Raw genomic sequence first — 23767 nt, 5'->3', positions numbered from 1 at the left:
TATGCAGAGAGAGAGAGAAAGAGATGTATAGAGAGAGAGAGAGAGAGAGAGATGTAGAGAGAGAGAGAGAGATATGCAGAGAGAGAGAGAGAGAGAGATGTAGAGAGGGATGTAGAGAGAGAGATGTAGAGAAACAGAGAGGTAGAGAGAGAGATGTAGAGAGAACGAGAGATGTAGAGAGAGAGATGTAGAGAGAGATGTAGAAAGAGATGTACAGAGAGAGATGTATAGAGAGAGAGAGATGTGTACAGAGAGAGAGAGAGATAGAGAGAGCGATGTAGAGAGAGATATAGAGAGAGAGATGTAGAGAGAGATAAAGATGTGGAGAAAGAGAGATGTATAGAGAAAGAGATGTCGAGAGAAAGAGAGATGTAGAGAGAGAGATGGAGAGAGAGAGGGAGAGAGATGTGTAGAGTGAGAGAGAGAGATGTAGAGAGAGATGAGAGAGAGAGATGTGTAGAGAGAGAGTGAGCGAGAGAGATGTAGAGAGAGATAGAACTGTAGAGAGAGATGAGAGATGTAGCGAGAGAGAGAGATGTACAGAGATAGAGATGTAGAGAGAGAGATATATATATAGAGAGAGAGATGTAGAGAGAGAGGGGCGGGATTGGAGTTGATACTCATAAAGCCCTCTGAATATTTTACCATTACACAGGTATCATCAGCCTGTCTTTCTCTCTCCCTACCTCTCTCCCTCTCTCTCCTTCCTCTCCTCACCCTCTATCAGCCTTGCGGTTCCCTCTCCTTGTTTATTCCAGTTGAGATGTTTCCTTTGTTGTCAGAATGCATCACTGCAGGTGAATTCAGATCTGGAGACATCCTCACCCCTGGGATGTCTCTAGCGTTCTCTTCTCTCATCCTTCAAACACAAACCCCTCTAGCCTTTTATCTACCCCCATTTTCTAGCCTCCTCTCCTCTCCTCTCCTCTCCTCTCCTCTCCTCTCCTCTCCCTCTCCTCTCCTCTCCTCTCCTCTCCTCTCCTCTCCTCTCCTCTCCTCTCCTATGTAGCATGCTCCTGGTGCTGCCTGCCTGGATACTGTTCTGTTCTCAGCCTGTTTCTTCTGACTGGTTCCCATCTCATTAAGAGAAACACTTGAGCATACTCCTTTTCACCTTCCTTCTACACAGTCTCTTAATTAGCTGCATAGGAGTGTGTGTGTGTGTGTGTGTGTGTGTGTGTGTGTGTGTGTGTGTGTGTGTGTGTGTGTGTGTGTGTGTGTGTGTGTGTGTGTGTGTGTGTGTGTGTGTGTGTGTGTGTGTGTGTGTGTGTGTGTGTGTGTGTGTGTATGTGTGTGTGTAGACTAGGGATGGAGATATTTTTACTCACATGATTCATCATAAACAGTTTCTGATGGGGAAAGTTGTAAAATGCAGACATCGTGACTGGTTACATTTGATATGTAATGGATGTTAAGCAAGTTTATTTTAACATCATTTGTGCTGCGTTCCAATGCGTCCCTATTGAGCAGTGAATGGGCTATCAACCAGATGACTTTTTCTCCGTATTCCCCAAGGTGTCGACAGCATTGTGACGTAGTTGTACGCATTTATGTTGAAGAATACCCGTAAGCGGCTTTATTGCGCAACTGGTCATCTGATGGCTCCCAGAGTGATTCTCGCGTAAAATACATTATATTAGCCATTATTCCAATCGGTCCTACTGAAAAAACAATTGTCCCGGTGGATATATTATCGAATAGATATTTGAAAAAGACCTTGAGAATTGATTATAAACAACGTTTGCCATGTTTCTGTCGATATTATGGAGCTAATTTGGAATATTTTTCACCGTTTTCGTGACTGCAATTTCCGGGGCGATTTCTCAGCCAAACGTGAAGAACAAACGGAGCTATTCCGCCTACAAAAATAATATTTTTGGAAAAAAGGAACATTTGCTATCTAACTGGGAGTCTCATGAGTGAAAACATCCAAAGCTCATCAAAGGTAAGCGATTTAATTTGATTGCTTTACTGATTTCCGTGACCAATTTACCTGCTGCTAGCTGGACAAAATGCTATGCTAGGCTATCGATAAACTTACACAAATGCTTGTCTAGCTTTGGCTGTAAAGCATATTTTGAAAATCTGAGATGACAGGGTGATTAACAAAAGGCTAAGCTGTGTCTCAATATATTTCACTTGTGATTTTCATGAATAGGAATATTTTCTAGGAATATTTATGTCTGTTGCATTATGCTAATTAGTGTCAGTCGATGATTATGCTCCCTCATGCGGGATGGGGAGTCATTAGAGGTTAAATCGTCTTGAAAATCTATGGCAAGACTTGAAAATGGCTGTCCAGCAATGATCAACAACTTGACAGAGCTTGAAGAATTTTTAACCTCTAGTGACACCCCATTCCGTGAACGGGACCGTTGTCATCATCTGACACTAATTAGCATATCGCAACGGACATAAATATTCCTAGGAAATATTCCTATTCATGAAAATCACAAATTAAATATATGCGGAAAATGCGGCATTGCAGTCTCACTTTAGAGGGACACTGATCACAAGCACAACTCATCTCAACTGTGGAGAGAGGTTGCTCTCTCTCTCTCTCTCTCTCTCTCTCTCTCTCTCTCTCTCTCTCTCTCTCTCTCTCTCTCTGTCTCTCTGTCCCTCTGCTCTCTCTCTCTCTCTCTCTCTCTCTCTCTCTCTCTCTCTCTCTCTCTCTCTCTCTCTCTCTCTCTCTGTCTCTCTCTCTCTGTCTCTCTCTCTCTCTCTCGCTGTCTCTCTCTCTCTCTCTCTCTCTCTCTCTCTCTCTCTCCCTCTCTCTCTCTCTCTCTCTCTCTCTCTCTCTCTCTCTCTCTCTCTCTCTCTCTCTCTCTCTCTCTCTCTCTCTCTCTCTCTCTCTCTCTCTCTCTCTCTCTCTCTCTCTGTCTCTCTCTGTCTCTCTGTCTCTCTGTCTCTCTCTCTCTCTCTCTCTCTCTCTCTCTCTCTCTCTCTCTCTCTCTCTCTCTCTCTCTCTCTGTCTCTCTCTCTCTCTCTCTCTCTCTCTCTCTCTCTCTCTGTCTCTCTCTCTCTCTCTCTCTCTCCCTCTCCTCTCCCTCTCTCTCTCTCTCTCTCTCTCTCTCTCTCTCTCTCTCTCTCTCTCTCTCTCTCTCTCTCTCTGTCTCTCTGTCTCTCTGTCTCCTCTGTCTCTCTCTGTCTCTCTCTCTCTCTCTCTCTCTCTCTCTCTCTCTCTCTCTCTCTCTCTCTCTGTCTCTGTCTCTCTCTCTCTCTCTCTCTCTCTCTCTGTCTCTCTCTGTCTCTGTCTCTCTCTCTCTCTCTCTCTCTCTCTCTCTCCTCTCCTCTCTCCCTCTCCTCTCTCTCTCTCTCTCTCTCTCTCTCTCTCTCTCTCTCTCTCTCTCTGTCTCTCTGTCTCTCTGTCTCTCTCTCTCTCTCTCTCTCTCTCTCTCTCTCTCTCTCTCTCTCTCTCTCTCTCTCTCTCTCTCTCTCTCTCCCCCTCTGTCCTCACCTCACTCAATTTCCAAGACACATAGAGAGCAGAGGATTCCACTTGGTTTCTCTGCTCACAGAGTGGAAGTTGGAGTTGAAGAGATGGAGCTGAACGGAGCTTCAAACAGCACATGTAATTGAGCAGACCTAGATAGGCTATCCGGGAACATGAAACAGCAACAGTTGTGATGGGAGGTAATTGCCTCCTTGGGCCGGTATAATGTCTTGTCGAGGCTTTAAACTCCAGCAAACTGCTGGAAGTCCTTATGTCTGCAGGTAATAGGTTCCAGGCATCAGCAGTCATGTGAAATGCAAGAACGATAGCACTGCTGTGTGCGTGTGTGTGTTTGGGAAAGAGAAAATATGGAAGACAGAAAATGTGTATGTGTGTTCCAGCATCTGTGTGCTAGTGGGAGTGGGAGTGTGTTCCAGTGTCTGTGTGCTAGTGGGAGTGGGAGTGTGTTCCAGTGTCTGTGTGCTAGTGGGAGTGGGAGTGTGTTCCAGTGTCTGTGTGCTAGTGGGAGTGGGAGTGTGTTCCAGCGTCTGTGTGCTAGTGGGAGTGGGAGTGTGTTCCAGCGTCTGTGTGCTAGTGGGAGTGGGAGTGTGTTCCAGCGTCTGTGTGCTAGTGGGAGTGGGAGTGTGTTCCAGCGTCTGTGTGCTAGTGGGAGTGGGAGTGTGTTCCAGCGTCTGTGTGCTACAATAGTAGTAACCTGGGCACTGTTGAGTCACATGCCTTTTGATGATAAACAGCACATTATTATATTATATTATGAAGGCTCAGAAAACAACACAGAATGAAGGCTCAGAAAACAACACAGAATGAAGGCTCAGAAAACAACACAGAATGAAGGCTCAGAAAACAGCACAGAATGAAGGCTCAGAAAACAACACAGAAGGAAGGCTCCAAGCATGTAACTCCAAGCATCCCTGTCAGTGTAACTCCAAGCATCCCTGTCAGTGTAACTCCAAGCATCCCTGTCAGTGTAACTCCAAGCATCCCTGTCAGTGTAACTCCAAGCATCCCTGTCAGTGTAACTCCAAGCATCCCTGTCAGTGTAACTCCAAGCATCCCTGTCAGTGTAACTCCAAGCATCCCTGTCAGTGTAACTCCAAGCATCCCTGTCAGTGTAACTCCAAGCATGTCACAGAGGCTCCTACGCAGGCAGAAAAATCAAGCAGAGTTGTGGCCTTAATTGTCAGGGTTTTTGTCCTCTTCCCTGACCCCCGTCCAACCTACTCCAGTCCCCTCCCGTTCTGTAAGACACAGAGACACGGAGACACAAAGAGAGAGCGAGAGAGAGAGGGAGAGAGAGAGGGAGACCTCAGGAAGGAGATGTGTTATTATCTGGCCCTCTCCTCTGCGATTAATGGAACATCTGTCCACACAAAAACAGCCGCCCCCAATTCCCAGCAGTTTACCCTCTATATAAACAGCTAATAAGCCTACAGTGAGTGCGTCACTTAGGGGGTCAGGCCTGCAGACCACTCCACTTTACTGCACACCCTACACTTTATATTACACTTCATATTGATGCAGGTGGATGGGGGTGAGAGGAGAAATATCCCGTTGAGGCGATAGATAAGAATATGCTACAATATATTCCCAGCATCAGCCCCCCTGATAGAGAAGTGTTGCCAGTGGTGAATAGATGAGGAGAATCAGTCAGTCAGTCAGTGGGTCTGTTTCCCTCCCACAGCTGAAGAGTGAAGCTAAGCCCCTCTCCTCTTCCCCTGATTAACTGGCTCTTTGTTCCATTGTTGGTGGCGTGCTCCCATGAAGCAGATTGCAGTGGGCAAACTGTCAGCTTTAAAACAAGCCTACCGCTGTGCTAATCTGCATCAGGGTTTCAACCCCCTCCCCCCAGATCACAAGAAAGGAAGCAAAGCATTTTTGGTTTGTTGTTTGGTCCCTAAAGCAATATTGCTTCAAATATAGTTTTTGTTATATACTTTGGGGAATGGGATGTTGAGGGATGTTGAGGGGTGTTGAGGGACGGAGAGGGGTGCTGAGGGACGGAGAGGGGTGTTGAAGGACGGAGAGGGATGTTGAGGGACAGAAAAGTGGTGTTGAGGGATGGAGAGAGGTGTTGAAGGATGTTGAGGAACGGAGAGGGGTGTTGAGGGACAGAGGGATGTTGAGGGACAGAAAAGGGGTGTTGAGGGATGGAGAGGGACGTTGAGGGACAGAAAATGGGTGTTGAGGGATGTTGAGGGACAGAAAAGGGGTGTTGAGGGGTGTTGAGGGACGGAGAGGGATGTTGAGGGACAGAAAAGGGGTGTTGAGGGACGGAGAGGGATGTTGAGGGACAGAAAAGGGTGTTGAGGGGTGTTGAGGGATGGAGAGGGGTGTTGAAGGATGAAGTGGGGTGTTGAGGGGTGTTGTCAAATGAAGATAGGGGTGTTGAGGGATGGAGAACGGTGTTGAGGGATGGAGAGGGGTGTTTAGGGATGGAGAGGGGTGTTTGAAATGCAAAAGCAACCAACTCATTTAAATGTGGGTCAATTTCACAAATCTTTAGTGTTTTTACTATGTGACCTTAATTACTTGCCTGACGTTTGTGTGCCTGTGTTCTCTCTGTGTCTCCAGGCAGCTTCTATGGCCCTGAGCAGCCTGGGTCATGTGTACACAGCCATCGGGGACTACCCTAATGCCCTGGCCAGCCACAAGCAGTGTGTCCTACTGGCCAAGCAGTCCAAGGACCAGCTGTCGGAGGCACGAGAGCTGGGCAACATGGGCGCCGTCTACATCGCCATGGGAGACTTTGAAAACGCTGTCCAATGTCACGAGCAGCACCTGGGCATCGCCAAGGCCCTGACCAGCAAGAGGGAGGAGGCCCGTGCCTACAGCAACCTGGGCAGTGCCTATCACTACCACCGTAACTTTGACAAGGCCATGTCATACCACACCCATGTGCTGGAGCTGGCCCAGGAGCTGGAGGAGCAGCCTATAGAGATGAGGGCGTACGCTGGACTGGGGCACGCTGCACGCTGCATGCAGGACCTGGAGAGAGCCAAGCAGTACCACCAACAGCAGCTGGCCATCGCTGAGGGCCTGAAGGACAGAGCTGCAGAGGGAAGAGCCTCCTCCAACCTGGGTACGTAACAACACAGAGGGGTAGTCTGTGGTGGGTGGGTCAGGAGACTGGGCTGGGGATAGCATCATATCTATCTATAACATCTTCATTTTTCGGTTTATTTTCAAACATGGCCCACAGAGAATATTTGTAGTTCAGTACCGTGTTATTATGCTTCCCCTTAGATTGGCCTCGAGGCCTGTCCCTGGCATTTGAGGTCAATGTATAGCGCAGTCCCTCATGTTGTGGGCTTCCCTTTTCTGATGAGCATGTGAGTTCCTCTTTATGGCCCCGTCCACCCTACAGGATGAGGAACCACCTGGTTTTTAGAAAGTTAGTCTGGTAGATGGTAGAAGGAAGGCAGTCCCAGACAGGTGGAGGGAGGTTGGCTTTGTGTTTGCTCCAGCTCGGCAGTGTGGAGTTTTACCAAGGTCACTGACCTGCAGAAGAGCCGGGATGCTTCCTCACAAGGAGCTTGGCAGGATGTGATGGGAACAGGCTACAATAGCAGTGTAGAGATCATGGTTTGCCAGTGAGAAAGACAATGCGTGGAGGTGGAGGCAGCATCAGTATTCTCTCTGTATTTTAGCACCGCTGTGCCAAATAGCAGACTTTGATGGTGGGGTGATATACGCATTCCTCTCATGTTGTTATTCTCTGCTCCTGCTTTTTCCTCTGCTTGTTGTGGGTTCCAGGTACTACTACATCACTAGTACCTGTTTACCTGTCTCTGCTTGTTGTGGGTTCCAGGTACTACTACATCACTAGTACCTGTTTACCTGTCTCTGCTTGTTGTGGGTTCCAGGTACTACTATATCACTAGTACCTGTTTACCTGTCTCTGCTTGTTGTGGGTTCCAGGTTCTACTACAGTATATCACTAGTACCTGTTTACCTGTCTCTGCTTGTTGTGGGTTCCAGGTACTACTATATCACTAGTACCTGTTTACCTGTCTCTGCTTGTTGTGGGTTCCAGTGTTCTACTACATCACTAGTACCTGTTTACCTGTCTCTGCTTGTTGTGGGTTCCAGGTACTACTACAGTATATCACTAGTACCTGTTTACCTGTCTCTGCTTGTTGTGGGTTCCAGTGTTCTACTATATCACTAGTACCTGTTTACCTGTCTCTGCTTGTTGTGGGTTCCAGGTACTACTACAGTATATCACTAGTACCTGTTTACCTGTCTCTGCTTGTTGTGGGTTCCAGTGTTCTACTACATCACTAGTACCTGTTTACCTGTCTCTGCTTGTTGTGGGTTCCAGGTACTACTACAGTATATCACTAGTACCTGTTTACCTGTCTCTGCTTGTTGTGGGTTCCAGTGTTCTACTACATCACTAGTACCTGTTTACCTGTCTCTGCTTGTTGTGGGTTCCAGGTACTACTACAGTATATCACTAGTACCTGTTTACCTGTCTCTGCTTGTTGTGGGTTCCAGTGTTCTACTACATCACTAGTACCTGTTTACCTGTCTCTGCTTGTTGTGGGTTCCAGGTACTACTACAGTATATCACTAGTACCTGTTTACCTGTCTCTGCTTGTTGTGGGTTCCAGGTACTACTATATCACTAGTACCTGTTTACCTGTCTCTGCTTGTTGTGGGTTCCAGGTACTACTATATCACTAGTACCTGTTTACCTGTCTCTGCTTGTTGTGGGTTCCAGGTACTACTATATCACTAGTACCTGTTTACCTGTCTCTGCTTGTTGTGGGTTCCAGGTTCTACTACAGTATATCACTAGTACCTGTTTACCTGTCTCTGCTTGTTGTGGGTTCCAGGTTCTACTACAGTATATCACTAGTAAGTCTGTTTACCTGTCTCTGCTTGTTGTGGGTTCCAGGTTCTACTACAGTATATCACTAGTACCTGTTTACCTGTCTCTGCTTGTTGTGGGTTCCAGGTTCTACTACAGTATATCACTAGTACCTGTTTACCTGTCTCTGCTTGTTGTGGGTTCCAGGTTCTACTACAGTATATCACTAGTAAGCCTGTTTACCTGTCTCTGCTTGTTGTGGGTTCCAGGTACTACTACAGTATATCACTAGTACCTGTTTACCTGTCTCTGCTTGTTGTGCATTCCAGGTTCTACTACAGTATATCACTAGTAAGTCTGTTTACCTGTCTCTGCTTGTTGTGCATTCCAGGTACTACTACAGTATATCACTAGTAAGTCTGTTTACCTGTCTCTGCTTGTTGTGGGTTCCAGGTACTACTATATCACTAGTACCTGTTTACCTGTCTCTGCTTGTTGTGGGTTCCAGGTACTACTACAGTATATCACTAGTACCTGTTTACCTGTCTCTGCTTGTTGTGGGTTCCAGGTACTACTATATTACTAGTACCTGTTTACCTGTCTCTGCTTGTTGTGGGTTCCAGGTACTACTATATCACTAGTACCTGTTTACCTGTCTCTGCTTGTTGTGGGTTCCAGGTACTACTATATCACTAGTACCTGTTTACCTGTCTCTGCTTGTTGTGGGTTCCAGGTACTACTATATCACTAGTACCTGTTTACCTGTCTCTGCTTGTTGTGGGTTCCAGGTACTACTACAGTATATCACTAGTACCTGTTTACCTGTCTCTGCTTGTTGTGGGTTCCAGGTACTACTACAGTATATCACTAGTACCTGTTTACCTGTCTCTGCTTGTTGTGGGTTGCAGGTACTACTATATTACTAGTACCTGTTTACCTGTCTCTGCTTGTTGTGGGTTGCAGGTACTCCTATATCACTAGTACCTGTTTACCTGTCTCTGCTTGTTGTGGGTTCCAGGTACTACTATATCACTAGTACCTGTTTACCTGTCTCTGCTTGTTGTGGGTTCCAGGTACTACTATATCACTAGTACCTGTTTACCTGTCTCTGCTTGTTGTGGGTTCCAGGTACTACTATATCACTAGTACCTGTTTACCTGTCTCTGCTTGTTGTGGGTTCCAGGTACTACTACAGTATATCACTAGTACCTGTTTACCTGTCTCTGCTTGTTGTGGGTTGCAGGTACTACTATATCACTAGTACCTGTTTACCTGTCTCTGCTTGTTGTGGGTTCCAGGTACTCCTATATCACTAGTACCTGTTTACCTGTCTCTGCTTGTTGTGGGTTCCAGGTACTACTACAGTATATCACTAGTACCTGTTTACCTGTCTCTGCTTGTTGTGGGTTCCAGGTACTACTATATCACTAGTACCTGTTTACCTGTCTCTGCTTGTTGTGGGTTCCAGGTACTACTACAGTATATCACTAGTACCTGTTTACCTGTCTCTGCTTGTTGTGGGTTCCAGGTACTACTACAGTATATCACTAGTACCTGTTTACCTGTCTCTGCTTGTTGTGGGTTCCAGGTACTACTATATCACTAGTACCTGTTTACCTGTCTCTGCTTGTTGTGGGTTCCAGGTACTACTATATCACTAGTACCTGTTTACCTGTCTCTGCTTGTTGTGGGTTCCAGGTACTACTACAGTATATCACTAGTACCTGTTTACCTGTCTCTGCTTGTTGTGGGTTCCAGGTACTACTATATCACTAGTACCTGTTTACCTGTCTCTGCTTGTTGTGGGTTCCAGGTACTACTATATCACTAGTACCTGTTTACCTGTCTCTGCTTGTTGTGGGTTCCAGGTACTACTACAGTATATCACTAGTACCTGTTTACCTGTCTCTGCTTGTTGTGGGTTCCAGGTACTACTATATCACTAGTACCTGTTTACCTGTCTCTGCTTGTTGTGGGTTCCAGGTACTACTATATCACTAGTACCTGTTTACCTGTCTCTGCTTGTTGTGGGTTCCAGGTACTACTACAGTATATCACTAGTACCTGTTTACCTGTCTCTGCTTGTTGTGGGTTCCAGGTACTACTACAGTATATCACTAGTACCTGTTTACCTGTCTCTGCTTGTTGTGGGTTCCAAGTACTACTATATATCACTAGTACCTGTTTACCTGTCTCTGCTTGTTGTGGGTTCCAGGTACTACTATATCACTAGTACCTGTTTACCTGTCTCTGTTTGTTGTGGGTTCCAGGTATTACTACAGTATATCACTAGTACCTGTTTACCTGTCTCTGCTTGTTGTGGGTTCCAGGTACTACTACAGTATATCACTAGTACCTGTTTACCTGTCTCTGCTTGTTGTGGGTTCCAGGTACTACTATATCACTAGTACCTGTTTACCTGTCTCTGCTTGTTGTGGGTTCCAGGTACTACTACAGTATATCACTAGTACCTGTTTACCTGTCTCTGCTTGTTGTGGGTTCCAGGTACTACTATATCACTAGTACCTGTTTACCTGTCTCTGCTTGTTGTGGGTTCCAGGTACTACTACAGTATATCACTAGTACCTGTTTACCTGTCTCTGCTTGTTGTGGGTTCCAGGTACTACTATATCACTAGTACCTGTTTACCTGTCTCTGCTTGTTGTGGGTTGCAGGTACTACTATATCACTAGTACCTGTTTACCTGTCTCTGCTTGTTGTGGTTTGCAGGTACTACTATATCACTAGTACCTGTTTACCTGTCTCTGCTTGTTGTGGGTTCCAGGTACTACTATATCACTAGTACCTGTTTACCTGTCTCTGCTTGTTGTGGGTTCCAGGTACTACTATATCACTAGTACCTGTTTACCTGTCTCTGCTTGTTGTGGGTTCCAGGTACTACTACAGTATATCACTAGTACCTGTTTACCTGTCTCTGCTTGTTGTGGGGGTTCCAGGTACTCCTATATCACTAGTACCTGTTTACCTGTCTCTGCTTGTTGTGGGTTCCAGGTACTACTACAGTATATCACTAGTACCTGTTTACCTGTCTCTGCTTGTTGTGGGTTCCAGGTACTACTATATCACTAGTACCTGTTTACCTGTCTCTGCTTGTTGTGGGTTCCAGGTACTACTACAGTATATCACTAGTACCTGTTTACCTGTCTCTGCTTGTTGTGGGTTGCAGGTACTACTATATCACTAGTACCTGTTTACCTGTCTCTGCTTGTTGTGGGTTCCAGGTACTACTACAGTATATCACTAGTACCTGTTTACCTGTCTCTGCTTGTTGTGGGTTGCAGGTACTACTATATCACTAGTACCTGTTTACCTGTCTCTGCTTGTTGTGGGTTCCAGGTACTACTACAGTATATCACTAGTACCTGTTTACCTGTCTCTGCTTGTTGTGGGTTCCAGGTACTACTATATCACTAGTACCTGTTTACCTGTCTCTGCTTGTTGTGGGTTGCAGGTACTACTACAGTATATCACTAGTACCTGTTTACCTGTCTCTGCTTGTTGTGGGTTCCAGGTACTACTACAGTATATCACTAGTACCTGTTTACCTGTCTCTGCTTGTTGTGGGTTCCAGGTACTACTACAGTATATCACTAGTACCTGTTTACCTGTCTCTGCTTGTTGTGGGTTCCAGGTACTCCTATATCACTAGTACCTGTTTACCTGTCTCTGCTTGTTGTGGGTTGCAGGTACTACTATATCACTAGTACCTGTTTACCTGTCTCTGCTTGTTGTGGTTTGCAGGTACTACTATATCACTAGTACCTGTTTACCTGTCTCTGCTTGTTGTGGGTTCCAGGTACTACTATATCACTAGTACCTGTTTACCTGTCTCTGCTTGTTGTGGGTTGCAGGTACTACTATATCACTAGTACCTGTTTACCTGTCTCTGCTTGTTGTGGGTTCCAGGTACTACTATATCACTAGTACCTGTTTACCTGTCTCTGCTTGTTGTGGGTTCCAGGTACTACTACAGTATATCACTAGTACCTGTTTACCTGTCTCTGCTTGTTGTGGGTTCCAGGTACTACTATATCACTAGTACCTGTTTACCTGTCTCTGCTTGTTGTGGGTTCCAGGTACTACTATATTACTAGTACCTGTTTACCTGTCTCTGCTTGTTGTGGGTTGCAGGTACTCCTATATCACTAGTACCTGTTTACCTGTCTCTGCTTGTTGTGGGTTCCAGGTACTACTATATCACTAGTACCTGTTTACCTGTCTCTGCTTGTTGTGGGTTGCAGGTACTACTATATCACTAGTACCTGTTTACCTGTCTCTGCTTGTTGTGGGTTCCAGGTACTACTATATCACTAGTACCTGTTTACCTGTCTCTGCTTGTTGTGGGTTCCAGGTACTACTACAGTATATCACTAGTACCTGTTTACCTGTCTCTGCTTGTTGTGGGTTGCAGGTACTACTATATCACTAGTACCTGTTTACCTGTCTCTGCTTGTTGTGGGTTCCAGGTACTACTATATCACTAGTACCTGTTTACCTGTCTCTGCTTGTTGTGGGTTCCAGGTACTACTATATCACTAGTACCTGTTTACCTGTCTCTGCTTGTTGTGGGTTCCAGGTACTACTACAGTATATCACTAGTACCTGTTTACCTGTCTCTGCTTGTTGTGGGTTCCAGGTACTACTATATCACTAGTACCTGTTTACCTGTCTCTGCTTGTTGTGGGTTCCAGGTACTACTACAGTATATCACTAGTACCTGTTTACCTGTCTCTGCTTGTTGTGGGTTCCAGGTACTACTACAGTATATCACTAGTACCTGTTTACCTGTCTCTGCTTGTTGTGGGTTCCAGGTACTACTATATCACTAGTACCTGTTTACCTGTCTCTGCTTGTTGTGGGTTCCAGGTACTACTATATCACTAGTACCTGTTTACCTGTCTCTGCTTGTTGTGGGTTCCAGGTACTACTATATCACTAGTACCTGTTTACCTGTCTCTGCTTGTTGTGGGTTCCAGGTACTACTACAGTATATCACTAGTACCTGTTTACCTGTCTCTGCTTGTTGTGGGTTCCAGGTACTACTACAGTATATCACTAGTACCTGTTTACCTGTCTCTGCTTGTTGTGGGTTCCAGGTACTACTACAGTATATCACTAGTACCTGTTTACCTGTCTCTGCTTGTTGTGGGTTCCAGGTACTACTACAGTATATCACTAGTACCTGTTTACCTGTCTCTGCTTGTTGTGGGTTCCAGGTACTACTATATCACTAGTACCTGTTTACCTGTCTCTGCTTGTTGTGGGTTCCAGGTACTACTACAGTATATCACTAGTACCTGTTTACCTGTCTCTGCTTGTTGTGGGTTCCAGGTACTACTATATCACTAGTACCTGTTTACCTGTCTCTGCTTGTTGTGGGTTCCAGGTACTACTATATCACTAGTACCTGTTTACCTGTCTCTGCTTGTTGTGGGTTCCAGGTACTACTATATCACTAGTACCTGTTTACCTGTCTCTGCTTGTTGTGGGTTCCAGGTACTACTATATCACTAGTACCTGTTTACCTGTCTCTGCTTGTTGTGGGTTCCAGGTACTACTATATCACTAGTACCTGTTTACCTGTCTCTGCTTGTTGTGGGTTCCAGGTACTACTACAGTATATCACTAGTACCTGTTTACCTGTCTCTGCTTGTTGTGGGTTCCAGGTACTACTATATCACTAGTACCTGTTTACCTGTCTCTGCTTGTTGTGGGTTCCAGGTACTACTACAGTATATCACTAGTACCTGTTTACCTGTCTCTGCTTGTTGTGGGTTCCAGGTACTACTACAGTATATCACTAGTACCTGTTTACCTGTCTCTGCTTGTTGTGGGTTCCAGGTACTACTATATCACTAGTACCTGTTTACCTGTCTCTGCTTGTTGTGGGTTCCAGGTACTACTATATCACTAGTACCTGTTTACCTGTCTCTGCTTGTTGTGGGTTCCAGGTACTACTATATCACTAGTACCTGTTTACCTGTCTCTGCTTGTTGTGGGTTCCAGGTACTACTACAGTATATCACTAGTACCTGTTTACCTGTCTCTGCTTGTTGTGGGTTCCAGGTACTACTACAGTATATCACTAGTACCTGTTTACCTGTCTCTGCTTGTTGTGGGTTCCAGGTACTACTACAGTATATCACTAGTACCTGTTTACCTGTCTCTGCTTGTTGTGGGTTCCAGGTACTACTACAGTATATCACTAGTACCTGTTTACCTGTCTCTGCTTGTTGTGGGTTCCAGGTACTACTATATCACTAGTACCTGTTTACCTGTCTCTGCTTGTTGTGGGTTCCAGGTACTACTACAGTATATCACTAGTACCTGTTTACCTGTCTCTGCTTGTTGTGGGTTCCAGGTACTACTATATCACTAGTACCTGTTTACCTGTCTCTGCTTGTTGTGGGTTCCAGGTACTACTATATCACTAGTACCTGTTTACCTGTCTCACTTGTTGTGGGTTCCAGTACCTGTTTACCTGTTTACCTGTCTCTGCTTGTTGTGGGTTCCAGGTACTACTATATCACTAGTACCTGTTTACCTGTCTCTGCTTGTTGTGGGTTCCAGGTACTACTATATCACTAGTACCTGTTTACCTGTCTCTGCTTGTTGTGGGTTCCAGGTATCACTAGTACCTGTTTACCTGTCTCTGCTTGTTGTGGGTTCCAGGTACTACTATATCACTAGTACCTGTTTACCTGTCTCTGCTTGTTGTGGGTTCCAGGTACTACTACAGTATATCACTAGTACCTGTTTACCTGTCTCTGCTTGTTGTGGGTTCCAGGTACTACTACAGTATATCACTAGTACCTGTTTACCTGTCTCTGCTTGTTGTGGGTTCCAGGTACTACTATATCACTAGTACCTGTTTACCTGTCTCTGCTTGTTGTGGGTTCCAGGTACTACTACAGTATATCACTAGTACCTGTTTACCTGTCTCTGCTTGTTGTGGGTTCCAGGTACTACTATATCACTAGTACCTGTTTACCTGTCTCTGCTTGTTGTGGGTTCCAGGTACTACTATATCACTAGTACCTGTTTACCTGTCTCTGCTTGTTGTGGGTTCCAGGTACTACTATATTACTAGTACCTGTTTACCTGTCTCTGCTTGTTGTGGGTTCCAGGTACTACTATATCACTAGTACCTGTTTACCTGTCTCTGCTTGTTGTGGGTTGCAGGTACTACTATATCACTAGTACCTGTTTACCTGTCTCTGCTTGTTGTGGGTTCCAGGTACTACTATATCACTAGTACCTGTTTACCTGTCTCTGCTTGTTGTGGGTTCCAGGTACTACTACAGTATATCACTAGTACCTGTTTACCTGTCTCTGCTTGTTGTGGGTTCCAGGTACTACTATATCACTAGTACCTGTTTACCTGTCTCTGCTTGTTGTGGGTTCCAGGTACTACTATATCACTAGTACCTGTTTACCTGTCTCTGCTTGTTGTGGGTTCCAGGTACTACTATATCACTAGTACCTGTTTACCTGTCTCTGCTTGTTGTGGGTTCCAGGTACTACTACAGTATATCACTAGTACCTGTTTACCTGTCTCTGCTTGTTGTGGGTTGCAGGTACTACTATATCACTAGTACCTGTTTACCTGTCTCTGCTTGTTGTGGGTTCCAGGTACTACTATATCACTAGTACCTGTTTACCTGTCTCTGCTTGTTGTGGGTTCCAGGTACTACTATATCAGGTACTACTACAGTATATCACTAGTACCTGTTTACCTGTCTCTGCTTGTTGTGGGTTCCAGGTACTACTATATCACTAGTACCTGTTTACCTGTCTCTGCTTGTTGTGGGTTCCAGGTACTACTATATCACTAGTACCTGTTTACCTGTCTCTGCTTGTTGTGGGTTCCAGGTACTACTATATCACTAGTACCTGTTTACCTGTCTCTGCTTGTTGTGGGTTCCAGGTACTACTACAGTATATCACTAGTACCTGTTTACCTGTCTCTGCTTGTTGTGGGTTCCAGGTACTACTATATCACTAGTACCTGTTTACCTGTCTCTGCTTGTTGTGGGTTCCAGGTACTACTACAGTATATCACTAGTACCTGTTTACCTGTCTCTGCTTGTTGTGGGTTCCAGGTACTACTACAGTATATCACTAGTACCTGTTTACCTGTCTCTGCTTGTTGTGGGTTCCAAGTACTACTATATCACTAGTACCTGTTTACCTGTCTCTGCTTGCTTGTTGTGGGTTCCAGGTACTACTATATCACTAGTACCTGTTTACCTGTCTCTGCTTGTTGTGGGTTCCAGGTACTACTATATCACTAGTACCTGTTTACCTGTCTCTGCTTGTTGTGGGTTCCAGGTACTACTACAGTATATCACTAGTACCTGTTTACCTGTCTCTGCTTGTTGTGGGTTCCAGGTACTACTACAGTATATCACTAGTACCTGTTTACCTGTCTCTGCTTGTTGTGGGTTCCAGGTACTACTACAGTATATCACTAGTACCTGTTTACCTGTCTCTGCTTGTTGTGGGTTCCAGGTACTACTACAGTATATCACTAGTACCTGTTTACCTGTCTCTGCTTGTTGTGGGTTCCAGGTACTACTATATCACTAGTACCTGTTTACCTGTCTCTGCTTGTTGTGGGTTCCAGGTACTACTATATCACTAGTACCTGTTTACCTGTCTCTGCTTGTTGTGGGTTCCAGGTACTACTATATTACTAGTACCTGTTTACCTGTCTCTGCTTGTTGTGGGTTGCAGGTACTCCTATATCACTAGTACCTGTTTACCTGTCTCTGCTTGTTGTGGGTTCCAGGTACTACTACAGTATATCACTAGTACCTGTTTACCTGTCTCTGCTTGTTGTGGGTTCCAGGTACTACTACAGTATATCACTAGTACCTGTTTACCTGTCTCTGCTTGTTGTGGGTTCCAGGTACTACTACAGTATATCACTAGTACCTGTTTACCTGTCTCTGCTTGTTGTGGGTTCCAGGTACTACTATATTACTAGTACCTGTTTACCTGTCTCTGCTTGTTGTGGGTTGCAGGTACTACTATATCACTAGTACCTGTTTACCTGTCTCTGCTTGTTGTGGGTTGCAGGTACTACTATATCACTAGTACCTGTTTACCTGTCTCTGCTTGTTGTGGGTTCCAGGTACTACTATATCACTAGTACCTGTTTACCTGTCTCTGCTTGTTGTGGGTTGCAGGTACTACTATATCACTAGTACCTGTTTACCTGTCTCTGCTTGTTGTGGGTTCCAGGTACTACTACAGTATATCACTAGTACCTGTTTACCTGTCTCTGCTTGTTGTGGGTTGCAGGTACTACTATATCACTAGTACCTGTTTACCTGTCTCTGCTTGTTGTGGGTTCCAGGTACTACTACAGTATATCACTAGTACCTGTTTACCTGTCTCTGCTTGTTGTGGGTTGCAGGTACTACTATATCACTAGTACCTGTTTACCTGTCTCTGCTTGTTGTGGGTTCCAGGTACTACTACAGTATATCACTAGTACCTGTTTACCTGTCTCTGCTTGTTGTGGGTTGCAGGTACTACTATATCACTAGTACCTGTTTACCTGTCTCTGCTTGTTGTGGGTTCCAGGTACTACTACAGTATATCACTAGTACCTGTTTACCTGTCTCTGCTTGTTGTGGGTTGCAGGTACTACTATATCACTAGTACCTGTTTACCTGTCTCTGCTTGTTGTGGGTTCCAGCAAATTCTAGGTACTACTACAGTATATCACTAGTACCTGTTTACCTGTCTCTGCTTGTTGTGGGTTCCAGGTACTACTATATCACTAGTACCTGTTTACCTGTCTCTGCTTGTTGTGGGTTCCAGGTACTACTACAGTATATCACTAGTACCTGTTTACCTGTCTCTGCTTGTTGTGGGTTCCAGGTACTACTATATCACTAGTACCTGTTTACCTGTCTCTGCTTGTTGTGGGTTCCAGGTACTACTATATCACTAGTACCTGTTTACCTGTCTCTGCTTGTTGTGGGTTGCAGGTACTACTATATCACTAGTACCTGTTTACCTGTCTCTGCTTGTTGTGGGTTGCAGGTACTACTATATCACTAGTACCTGTTTACCTGTCTCTGCTTGTTGTGGGTTCCAGGTACTACTATATCACTAGTACCTGTTTACCTGTCTCTGCTTGTTGTGGTTTGCAGGTACTACTATATCACTAGTACCTGTTTACCTGTCTCTGCTTGTTGTGGGTTGCAGGTACTCCTATATCACTAGTACCTGTTTACCTGTCTCTGCTTGTTGTGGGTTCCAGGTACTACTACAGTATATCACTAGTACCTGTTTACCTGTCTCTGCTTGTTGTGGGTTCCAGGTACTACTATATCACTAGTACCTGTTTACCTGTCTCTGCTTGTTGTGGGTTCCAGGTACTACTATATTACTAGTACCTGTTTACCTGTCTCTGCTTGTTGTGGGTTGCAGGTACTACTATATCACTAGTACCTGTTTACCTGTCTCTGCTTGTTGTGGGTTCCAGGTACTACTACAGTATATCACTAGTACCTGTTTACCTGTCTCTGCTTGTTGTGGGTTGCAGGTACTACTATATCACTAGTACCTGTTTACCTGTCTCTGCTTGTTGTGGGTTCCAGGTACTACTATATCACTAGTACCTGTTTACCTGTCTCTGCTTGTTGTGGGTTCCAGGTACTACTACAGTATATCACTAGTACCTGTTTACCTGTCTCTGCTTGTTGTGGGTTGCAGGTACTACTATATCACTAGTACCTGTTTACCTGTCTCTGCTTGTTGTGGGTTCCAGGTACTACTATATCACTAGTACCTGTTTACCTGTCTCTGCTTGTTGTGGGTTCCAGGTACTACTATATCACTAGTACCTGTTTACCTGTCTCTGCTTGTTGTGGGTTCCAGGTACTACTACAGTATATCACTAGTACCTGTTTACCTGTCTCTGCTTGTTGTGGGTTCCAGGTACTACTATATCACTAGTACCTGTTTACCTGTCTCTGCTTGTTGTGGGTTGCAGGTACTACTATATCACTAGTACCTGTTTACCTGTCTCTGCTTGTTGTGGGTTCCAGGTACTACTACAGTATATCACTAGTACCTGTTTACCTGTCTCTGCTTGTTGTGGGTTGCAGGTACTACTATATCACTAGTACCTGTTTACCTGTCTCTGCTTGTTGTGGGTTCCAGGTACTACTATATCACTAGTACCTGTTTACCTGTCTCTGCTTGTTGTGGGTTCCAGGTACTACTACAGTATATCACTAGTACCTGTTTACCTGTCTCTGCTTGTTGTGGGTTCCAGGTTCTACTACATCACTAGTACCTGTTTACCTGTCTCTGCTTGTTGTGGGTTCCAGGTACTACTATATCACTAGTACCTGTTTACCTGTCTCTGCTTGTTGTGGGTTCCAGGTACTACTATATCACTAGTACCTGTTTACCTGTCTCTGCTTGTTGTGGGTTCCAGGTACTACTACAGTATATCACTAGTACCTGTTTACCTGTCTCTGCTTGTTGTGGGTTCCAGGTACTACTATATCACTAGTACCTGTTTACCTGTCTCTGCTTGTTGTGGGTTCCAGGTACTACTATATCACTAGTACCTGTTTACCTGTCTCTGCTTGTTGTGGGTTCCAGGTACTACTATATCACTAGTACCTGTTTACCTGTCTCTGCTTGTTGTGGGTTCCAGGTACTACTATATCACTAGTACCTGTTTACCTGTCTCTGCTTGTTGTGGGTTCCAGGTACTACTACAGTATATCACTAGTACCTGTTTACCTGTCTCTGCTTGTTGTGGGTTCCAGGTACTACTATATCACTAGTACCTGTTTACCTGTCTCTGCTTGTTGTGGGTTCCAGGTACTACTACAGTATATCACTAGTACCTGTTTACCTGTCTCTGCTTGTTGTGGGTTCCAGGTACTACTATATCACTAGTACCTGTTTACCTGTCTCTGCTTGTTGTGGGTTCCAGGTACTACTATATCACTAGTACCTGTTTACCTGTCTCTGCTTGTTGTGGGTTCCAGGTACTACTATATCACTAGTACCTGTTTACCTGTCTCTGCTTGTTGTGGGTTCCAGGTACTACTATATCACTAGTACCTGTTTACCTGTCTCTGCTTGTTGTGGGTTCCAGGTACTACTACAGTATATCACTAGTACCTGTTTACCTGTCTCTGCTTGTTGTGGGTTCCAGGTACTACTATATCACTAGTACCTGTTTACCTGTCTCTGCTTGTTGTGGGTTCCAGGTACTACTACAGTATATCACTAGTACCTGTTTACCTGTCTCTGCTTGTTGTGGGTTCCAGGTACTACTACAGTATATCACTAGTACCTGTTTACCTGTCTCTGCTTGTTGTGGGTTCCAGGTACTACTATATCACTAGTACCTGTTTACCTGTCTCTGCTTGTTGTGGGTTCCAGGTACTACTATATCACTAGTACCTGTTTACCTGTCTCTGCTTGTTGTGGGTTCCAGGTACTACTATATCACTAGTACCTGTTTACCTGTCTCTGCTTGTTGTGGGTTCCAGGTACTACTACAGTATATCACTAGTACCTGTTTACCTGTCTCTGCTTGTTGTGGGTTCCAGGTACTACTATATCACTAGTACCTGTTTACCTGTCTCTGCTTGTTGTGGGTTCCAGGTACTACTACAGTATATCACTAGTACCTGTTTACCTGTCTCTGCTTGTTGTGGGTTCCAGGTACTACTACAGTATATCACTAGTACCTGTTTACCTGTCTCTGCTTGTTGTGGGTTCCAGGTACTACTATATCACTAGTACCTGTTTACCTGTCTCTGCTTGTTGTGGGTTGCAGGTACTACTATATCACTAGTACCTGTTTACCTGTCTCTGCTTGTTGTGGGTTCCAGGTACTACTATATCACTAGTACCTGTTTACCTGTCTCTGCTTGTTGTGGGTTCCAGGTACTACTACAGTATATCACTAGTACCTGTTTACCTGTCTCTGCTTGTTGTGGGTTCCAGGTACTACTACAGTATATCACTAGTACCTGTTTACCTGTCTCTGCTTGTTGTGGGTTCCAGGTACTACTATATCACTAGTACCTGTTTACCTGTCTCTGCTTGTTGTGGGTTCCAGGTACTACTACAGTATATCACTAGTACCTGTTTACCTGTCTCTGCTTGTTGTGGGTTCCAGGTACTACTACAGTATATCACTAGTACCTGTTTACCTGTCTCTGCTTGTTGTGGGTTCCAGGTACTACTACAGTATATCACTAGTACCTGTTTACCTGTCTCTGCTTGTTGTGGGTTCCAGGTACTACTATATCACTAGTACCTGTTTACCTGTCTCTGCTTGTTGTGGGTTCCAGGTACTACTACAGTATATCACTAGTACCTGTTTACCTGTCTCTGCTTGTTGTGGGTTCCAGGTACTACTATATCACTAGTACCTGTTTTCCTGTCTCTGGGTATGTCCACATTCATATTTACTGATAGTTACCTGACCTAGCTCTTGCTGTCAATTTTTTTATTGGATGTTCTTTATCACAACCTTGTTTTAAGTGTTTAAATGTTGTTTAAAATGGAGCCGTACAAAGTGACTTGTGTGAGAACAAAGACCATTGAAAAACAGTAGTCAGCTTAATGTTTTGCTATAACTCCAGTCCAGGTTCAGGTCTACTACTGTTACGTAGATTTACTGCAGTGTTGCGTGATACACGATACCTCTGCCTGGTCAGGGAGCTGTGATGTGATTGGTCAGGACAGGAGTCTCTGCATGGGCCCAGAGCAGAGCAGAGCAGAGGAGACAGACAGCCTCAGTGACTGAGTTATCACTGGCTGGGATGTGCGAGAGTGATGGAACACTAACATATAACTATCACACTGTCACAGGAGAAAAGAAGCCCATAAAACCCCTTTACATCTTTCATGGGAACTCTCTGCACATTAATACCCACGCTGTTCTGTTCTGTTCTGCTCTCCCCCCCACTGGCAAGGACTTAATCAAATCTAGCAAATGAATCCTAGTGCCGTAGATAATTCAAATATAGATAAGTAGAAAAGACAGAGGGGGGGAATTAAGTCTATAAGATCAGGCCTTTTGATTGGAGCTCAAATGTAATTATTGTCCCCTTTTCAAAGCCCTAGTCATCTGACGGTCAAAACCTGCAGAAATAAAATATTAGCAATGCAGCCTTTACAATGCAGGGTTAACATAATGAGAAAGCATACGTACCTCTATGGTTACTCAACACCAGCAGAGGGAGAGCTGGGCCATATGGACAACAATCCATATAGAGATAAATAGCCTGAATGTATGTGATAACAATACATATATAACATTAACATAACATATATAACATTAACATTAACATAACATATATAACATTTTTTTATCCTTTAAACTACTCCTACTAGTTTGATGGTTGTAGCCATCAAATTGTCCCATTAACAATCACCCATATTAGCAAACTTGTTTCATTTCAAACTTCACATTTCTCCGGTATAGGCAACTTGTCCCATTGAACGCTATCAGAAAAGGGCCTGCGATAACTGATAGGCATGGTCAATGTCGATGTTGATCATTTTCGCTTTATCGTCACAGCTCTAAGGAGAGGTCTATGACATAGCACATTCAGCTGTATTTGAGTCCAGCCATTACAATATGTAGTAGGTTGGTGGCATGGCTTACGACAGCCATCAAGACGATATGTAGTAGGATGGTGGCATGGCTTACGACAGCCATCAAGACGATATGTAGTAGGATGGTGGCATGGCTTACGACAGCCATCAAGACAATATGTAGTAGGATGGTGGCATGGCTTACGACAGCCATCAAGACAATATGTAGTAGGATGGTGGCATGGCTTACGACAGCCATCAAGACGATATGTAGTAGGATGGTGGCATGGCTTACGACAGCCATCAAGACAATATGTAGTAGGATGGTGGCATGGCTTACGACAGCCATCAAGACGATATGTAGTAGGATGGTGGCATGGCTTACGACAGCCATCAAGACGATATGTAGTAGGATGGTGGCATGGCTTACGACAGCCATCAAGACGATATGTAGTAGGATGGTGGCATGGCTTACGACAGCCATCAAGACAATATGTAGTAGGATGGTGGCATGGCTTACGACAGCCATCAAGACAATATGTAGTAGGATGGTGGCATGGCTTACGACAGCCATCAAGACGATATGTAGTAGGATGGTGGCATGGCTTACGACAGCCATCAAGACGATATGTAGTAGGATGGTGGCATGGCTTACGACAGCCATCAAGACGATATGTAGTAGGATGGTGGCATGGCTTACGACAGCCATCAAGACGATATGTAGTAGGATGGTGGCATGGCTTACGACAGCCATCAAGACAATATGTAGTAGGTTGGTGGCGTGGCTTACGACAGCCATCAAGACAATATGTAGTAGGATGGTGGCATGGCTTACGACAGCCATCAAGACGATATGTAGTAGGATGGTGGCATGGCTT

At 44.8% G+C, this 23767-nt stretch overlaps 1 protein-coding gene across 3 annotated transcripts in view; it reads left to right on the top strand.

Moving 5' to 3' along the window:
* LOC118370546 (tetratricopeptide repeat protein 28-like) overlaps positions 1-23767 on the top strand; it is a 379819-nt gene that overhangs the window by 302631 nt on the left and 53421 nt on the right. For all 3 annotated transcript variants that reach the window (XM_052461490.1, XM_052461491.1, XM_052461492.1), the window contains one exon: positions 6029-6536. In XM_052461490.1, the coding sequence (XP_052317450.1) occupies positions 6029-6536 (508 nt within the window). The remainder of the gene's footprint in view (positions 1-6028; positions 6537-23767) is intronic.

Source organism: Oncorhynchus keta, chromosome 14, assembly GCF_023373465.1.
Source record: "Oncorhynchus keta strain PuntledgeMale-10-30-2019 chromosome 14, Oket_V2, whole genome shotgun sequence".
Lineage (NCBI taxonomy): Eukaryota > Metazoa > Chordata > Actinopteri > Salmoniformes > Salmonidae > Oncorhynchus > Oncorhynchus keta.
The sequence above is the reverse complement of the archived record's forward strand: the minus strand, read 5'-3'. Positions and strand labels throughout refer to the sequence as shown.